This window comes from Aristolochia californica, unplaced genomic scaffold (assembly GCF_029961685.1).
Source record: "Aristolochia californica isolate CCGP_79_NKW_82.1479 unplaced genomic scaffold, dmAriCali1.0.hap1 SCAF_5, whole genome shotgun sequence".
In the NCBI taxonomy this organism is placed as follows: Eukaryota; Viridiplantae; Streptophyta; class Magnoliopsida; order Piperales; family Aristolochiaceae; genus Aristolochia; species Aristolochia californica.
In genome coordinates, this window is record NW_027182214.1 from 9,430,165 (window position 1) to 9,436,421 (window position 6,257).

Genomic DNA, 6,257 nt, shown 5'->3' on the forward strand with positions numbered 1-6,257 from the left:
TGAATTTAGAAAAGGGAAAAGAGAGAAGCTTCTAACTCCTTTCTAATTCCTTCCTAATAACTAGGAAACTAAAGTATATACATCCTCTTCCTTTATGCTTATTTAATTTGTCTTTGAATAACTTCTATTTGTGAAAAATTCTCCTCCGTGAAAAGAATTCAACATGCATGCATGGGATGATAAATAAATATAGAATAATAAAAATATTTTGAATTTGGTGGTTAAATTAGAACCAAGTGCACCTAAAAAGCTATGATTTAGATTGTGCACATCCTGGAATTACAATTAAGAGACAATATTATTGAAAATATCCTGTCCTTTCTCCTTATTCTCATTAGCATAAGATTCAATGACAATATTGATGGCTCCACTGAGAAGCATCTGTATAATCAAACAAATCGAATACAGATTTTATAACAGGGATTTTTCCCCTTCAAATGTAACATTCGAGAAACAGTTGATTATCACAAAGAATGGCGAGGGAAGGTGCTCCTGATCTCGGAATGGGCAATTTATCGGGTTATAGATGCCAGTCGCCCATGGAAGCAGAATTAAGGACTTACATATGGTTCGATCTTGTATTTAAGGACAGAATGATCACATCCTTTCTTCCTTTTTTCCTCTGGGAACTATCACTGCCAACCGCACGCCACAAGCAACGAGGAACCTTTTCAATAACTTAACATAGATGGGGAGGTGGAAGAGATGGGTCAGTGATCTTCCACCTCCCATCTCCATATCTTACAAAATCTCTTGATCGCTCTTCCGAACCACCCAAAGAAACAAGCCACCAGAGATATCATCTATCAACATTTGCTGATGATTGCAATAACTGTGACTGCTGCATCTGTATCCGTGCCTGTGCGGGAGACTGAGATTGAGCCTCAGCTTGCGTCAAAGACATCAGCTTCTGCTGTTCCATATATCTGCTAATCCTCTCCAGCAATTGTGTTGCTTTCCTCTTACCTCTATCTGTTCCATTTTGTGCCAGCTCCATGAGTGGAGCCATCACTCCAAGCTCTTGAGCTACAGCCAGATGCTGGTGGTCTCCACTGCATAAATTGACCAGCACAGCAGCTGCATTCTCTTTATTCCTATGTGACCCACTCCCAATTACCTCCACCAACACAGGGACTGCCTCAGCAGCCCCAATTGCTGCCTTTCCCTCCGGATGGCTTGCCAAGATTGCTAGAATAGCAAGAGCCTCGTCCACCATCCCTCCACCAGGCTCAGTCAGAAGCTTCATTAGGGTGACTACCACCCCCGCTCTCACTGCTCTACCCTTGTTTCCCTGATATATACACAGGTTAAACAGTGCAGTTGCTGCATCCTTCTTACCCCTTTGGCTGCCCTCATTCAGCAATGCAACAAGGGCAGAAATTGCACCTGATGCTCCAATGGTCACTTTATTTTCATCCACCACCGAAAGGCTGAAGAGGGTTGCCGCTGCATTCTCCCTTGCTTCCATACTGCCTTTCTTCAGGACATGTACTATTCCTGGAACTGCGCCAGATGATATGATAGACCCTTTGTTCTCTTCACAGATAGATAAATTAAGGAGTGCAGTAACTGCATGCTCTTGGGTGCGTGGATCTGTCGTGGAAAGGAGTCCTACCAAGAGAGGTATAGCCCCAGCCTCAGCTATGCATACTCGGTTGTCAGCATTGCGTTTGGCCAAAAGGCGAAGCTCACCAGCAGTAGAACGCTGGTCTTCTAGATTGGAAGAGGAAAGCTTGCAAAGGAGGGCATCAATCTTTGCACGCTCACTGGGTGAACAGGATGAGGGAGGCTTACTGGGTCGAGAGGATGCTCCAGGCCGTTTTGGTGGTTCAATGCCATTGGCTTCACACCACTGTGCAATGAGGCTCCGTAAGACATAGTTGGGAGTCAGGGCAGTGCTAATGAGTGTCTGTTGTGTCTTAGGGCATGTTCCATGTCCTGCTTCAAGCCATTTCTCAATGCAGGATCTCTCGTAAGTCTGAAACAGAAAGATAACTGTTAAAACATAAAATGTACAGCAGGTATTTTAAATGTTACATGCTATAAAGAATACAAGTACCTGCCCTGTGGACACAATGACAGGGTCTTTCATCAGCTCAAGAGATATTGGGCAGCGAAAATCATCAGGGATGACAGGAGATTTACAATTTCCATCTGCAGATGATTGTGCAGGTCCACTTGGAGAAACAGATGCATCTGTTGCACTACTACTCATGTCAGGGTTTTCAGGCTGCAAAAAGTCCTTTATCCTCTTTAGTAGCATTGACATCTTCTCAATATTGGCCCCAGGATCTCCCCCACTTGTAGCAACCATTTCATGCAAAGCAAGCGACTCTTGCTTGAGGTCAGCCAAGCCCATAAGCTGAAGCTTCTCTGCCAATCGCCTTATCACAGATGGATCTATGTCAGCATCAGTGCTCTTATTATATGCACAATAGAGATCACTGTACAGCTCAACATCTGGAGAATCAACCCGACCTTTGGCTCTTTTAAACTGTGCATGCACCAGCTCAACCTGGATGCAGCAAAATCAATTAATTAGAAGCTTCAAACAAATTTAGTGAAAAAAAAAAACTGGACCTGTATAAAAGCTTGACACAAATAAAATATACGATAATTTTTGTGTACATAGAGAAGATAAAGTAGTTCTGCAGTGTGCCTCCCCAAAACTGTTGGTTACACAGATGTGTACATTGAAAAAAAATTTGCCCATATAAATGACCATCCAGGCAAATGTCAACTGCTCGTGCACTACGAGCAGAGGTTTTTTCACTCCTCAGAAGAGTGCAACAAATCCTAGCATAGGGGACTCTTTCATGTCAACATGAGTGATGCGAAAGAGAACAAACTTCCCCCCTAGGCCCTCTTGGGTAAGTGAATATGAAACAATGAACTCTGCCAGAATGACTTTCGACCTGTTCCTTAACTTCATCTGATATGTCAAGCTTCTCATAGCAAATCCCGCTCAAAGCTCGTTCAAGTTGTGTTGTTACTTCCTGAACTTTGTTCATTATTTGCTCCCTATCAAGGACCTGCAAAACAAGCAAAACAACATTTTATTATAAAGGGGTTGTCATTATCACAATTTAGATTAAAGGTTTAACAACCTTCTTCTTCATAAGTTTATTTTCAAATGTTTGCTCAAAAACATTCAGAAAACAAAGAAAATGTTTGCACAACAGACTAGAATCATTACTTTCACAAACCATTAAGCAAGAATATCTGTCATACAAACGCAGCATAAATCCTTGAATACCACCTCATGAAACCCCAATGTTTAACCAAAAAGCAATTCCTACCTTCCAGATTACTAACAAAACAAAAGTGTCATTTGACATAGGCTACATGTTCTGTTCTTGACATTGAATATCACATGACAGTATAAATGAATGTCACAACATTCAGCATCCCCCTTCCCACAGAACTGCTAAAAATAATAATTGAAAACATACAATTGTGGAAACATGAAGTCCCTTGTTTGACAGTAAGAGTCACGTAGGCATGGCAAGATTAGTCTACAAGATGTTGGCTTTTGAGGCAAAAGAGAGTAGGTTCAACCAATTCAAATCACTGAATGGGCAACTTCTACATATTATCTGCCAACTTTTTTTTTTTTTCCAAAAAGCAGACTATTTATCCAAGGATTGAGAAAAAAACGATAGAAATTCTACACAGCAGCAAAAACTGTATAGTTTCAAAATATCAAAGAAGAAATGAAAAAATAAAGCTCTAGTGAAGAAATTAAAAGAATAAGAGGAATAAACCACAGGCTACACCTACCTCATAAAAGAAGGTGCTCTATCCTGATCTGTATACCCCTCCCACCATTCCCATAGCACGGTCCTTAGTATCCCACCCACTTATCCCCATTTCTAGCAATGTTCTTTTTTACTAAAATTTCAGATATATGAGTTAATACACAATATGCAAGACCATATTTAGTTGCATATATGCACATGTTTATCCTATGAACCCAACAGAGATGCTATTAAGCTGCTCGCTAATAATTCTTTTCCAGAAAATTGTTGAAAAAAACAAAAGCTAAATGATTGTATTATTTAGAGAATTAAAAAAAACAGCAAGTATACAAAAGATAAGTTACCCAGGAAGATATTTGTTTCAGATCAGAAATATCTATTTTGGATCAGTACAGTATAGAACTCAAATTGGTAGCATATAACAAATGTAGAATAGCTCCTTCATTGGAAAAAAGAAACCTTCAGCTCAACTAGAAAACAAAAAATGAGATTTTCAAATTTTTTTGACGAATCAATATGCCGAAGAGATTCTCGTGAGCAAAAACGTCCCATAATTCAATCAAACACAACTGAAATCAAATGTATCGTAACCAGGGACAACAAATCAAGCTTCAAAACCTTCAAGCATTCATCTTTAAATAAAATTCAAGAAGTCTTCTTCAGTCAGCAATAAAACCGATTCCATGAAACCAAGATTAAAAGTTAAGTATGCATGTCAGAAGCTGACACACCAATGAAAATAAACGATCCTGCTCATTTTTTTTACGAAATTCCAAAATACTTTATACAGAATCCACAGACTCAATAAAGGCATCATCGATACACTAATCAATCACTAATTTCGGCGAGGAAGTTGGAATGTAGAATAATCAATATAAGTTGTCGCCACAGAAATAGCGGAAACTTCCTCCTGGAATCGCAGAAATTGGGATACTTAAATCCCATCACAGACTTTTAATTTTCAGTATGAATCCTACACTTGAGAAGCGCGGTGGACACCAGCATAACACCTCAATCAAATAATTAAAAGAAACAACCACTCATAATCCAGTTCAACGAATAAAGGCACAGAATACGTCAGAAAGCACGAACCAGGCAAATTTTGCTGCCTTCGCATCCGAACTTGAGCAAGTCCCTCGCGTTCACCAATGCCTCCCTTAACGTGACCAAGGTTTCAACCGCATCTTCCAGGATCGGATCCTTACTCTCTTTAAGCTCTTCAAACATGGGTGCCAAGAGCTTCAACCGCCGAGCGAGATTGCAATACTGCTTCTTGAACGCATTTCTGAATTCGGAGAAGGAAGAGATCTCGTTGACGATGCTGATTAAGTCCTGCACAAGTGCCTTCTCTTTCTCTTCCGCCATCAGAGGGGCAGCACTCAGGAGAGAACCGGAAGAAGAGAGAAGATGAAGTTAGCAATCGTAGAACCCTAGAGAGAGAAAGAGCAACGGCAGAAGCAAATCTTCTTCGCCTGTCCGGACTCCATGAGAGAGAAAGACGCTGCCATACCGTACTTCAGGCGCCCCGACTTTTCGTCGCGCAGCATCCTTACTATGGTTAGAGTTGTTAACCTCAGTTAGGTTGCTGCGTGAGGAGTGGATTAGATCGGCTTGAGTCGGCTTCTGGAAGCCTGTTAGCTGAGTAGGTTATTATGTCTTTTAATGGCGCTTCCACATTGCAGCAAGTCCACTAGTATAATCAAATTAGAAAAGGAAAAGAAAAGTCGAATGTAAAATAGAACATCCTAGCAGTAATGGGCGAGCTTGGCTTGGTTCAATTCGGTTTATGTGAACTCGATCAGGTTTGTTTAAGTTAATGAACCAAGCTCAACCGAACCATGATTCTGTTTGAAAACTCACGAGCCGGATTATTAACTTAACAAGGATCCGAGCGTGGAGGGAGGAGTCTTCGATTTGACTCTTCATCTTTCATTCTTCGAGGGGAATAGGGAAAGTCGAGATTCGGAACCTTTTCAATTTCTTCTTTCGAACTTCTTTCTCGCCGAAGGAAGTGACATAACATAGGTAAGTTCTTTTATTCTTTATCTTCTAATTTTTTTTCGTTGCCGACGTAACAATGATTTTTTTTCATTTTTATTTGCTCTGGATATGATGTATTCAAATATTCATCTTCGATCTCACATTCAAATTGCTATGGACGAACCCCTCACTGTTTTAGGAGCTTCTTCCTACTCATTTGTCGGAGGTAATGGCTCTCAGTTTCACCCTACTATTGATTTTTCTATTTTTCAGTTCTTACTGTTCTATTGATTTTTATTTTTTTGCCATTGTAATTTTGTTGGGAACTTGGGTGTTTTAATTGTTTGGTATGAATGTTAGACAAACCTAAATATATGTCTTGCACTTCCTACTTCTGCTTCTCCTGACCGGTAGTATGATCTGGTAGCATTTCAGAATTGTTGTTGTATGAATCCATGCTCTGAAAAAAAAAATGAAAAATAGGTATGCGATTAAGTCATCCAAAACCATTTTTCTTAA

At 40.1% G+C, this 6,257-nt stretch overlaps 1 protein-coding gene across 1 annotated transcript; it reads right to left on the bottom strand.

Annotated features, from left to right (window-relative positions):
* Positions 1 to 298: 298 nt before the first annotated feature.
* On the bottom strand, positions 299 to 5,239 carry LOC137965961 (U-box domain-containing protein 13-like). Its single transcript, XM_068812375.1, has 4 exons — positions 4,851 to 5,239; positions 2,916 to 3,032; positions 2,060 to 2,515; positions 299 to 1,978 (listed from the first exon to the last, which is right to left on the bottom strand). The coding sequence occupies exons 1-4, from the start codon at positions 5,121 to 5,123 to the stop codon at positions 800 to 802; spliced, it is 2,025 nt and encodes a 674-aa protein (XP_068668476.1). The 5' UTR covers positions 5,124 to 5,239; the 3' UTR covers positions 299 to 799.
* Between the last annotated feature and the right edge of the window lie 1,018 nt (positions 5,240 to 6,257).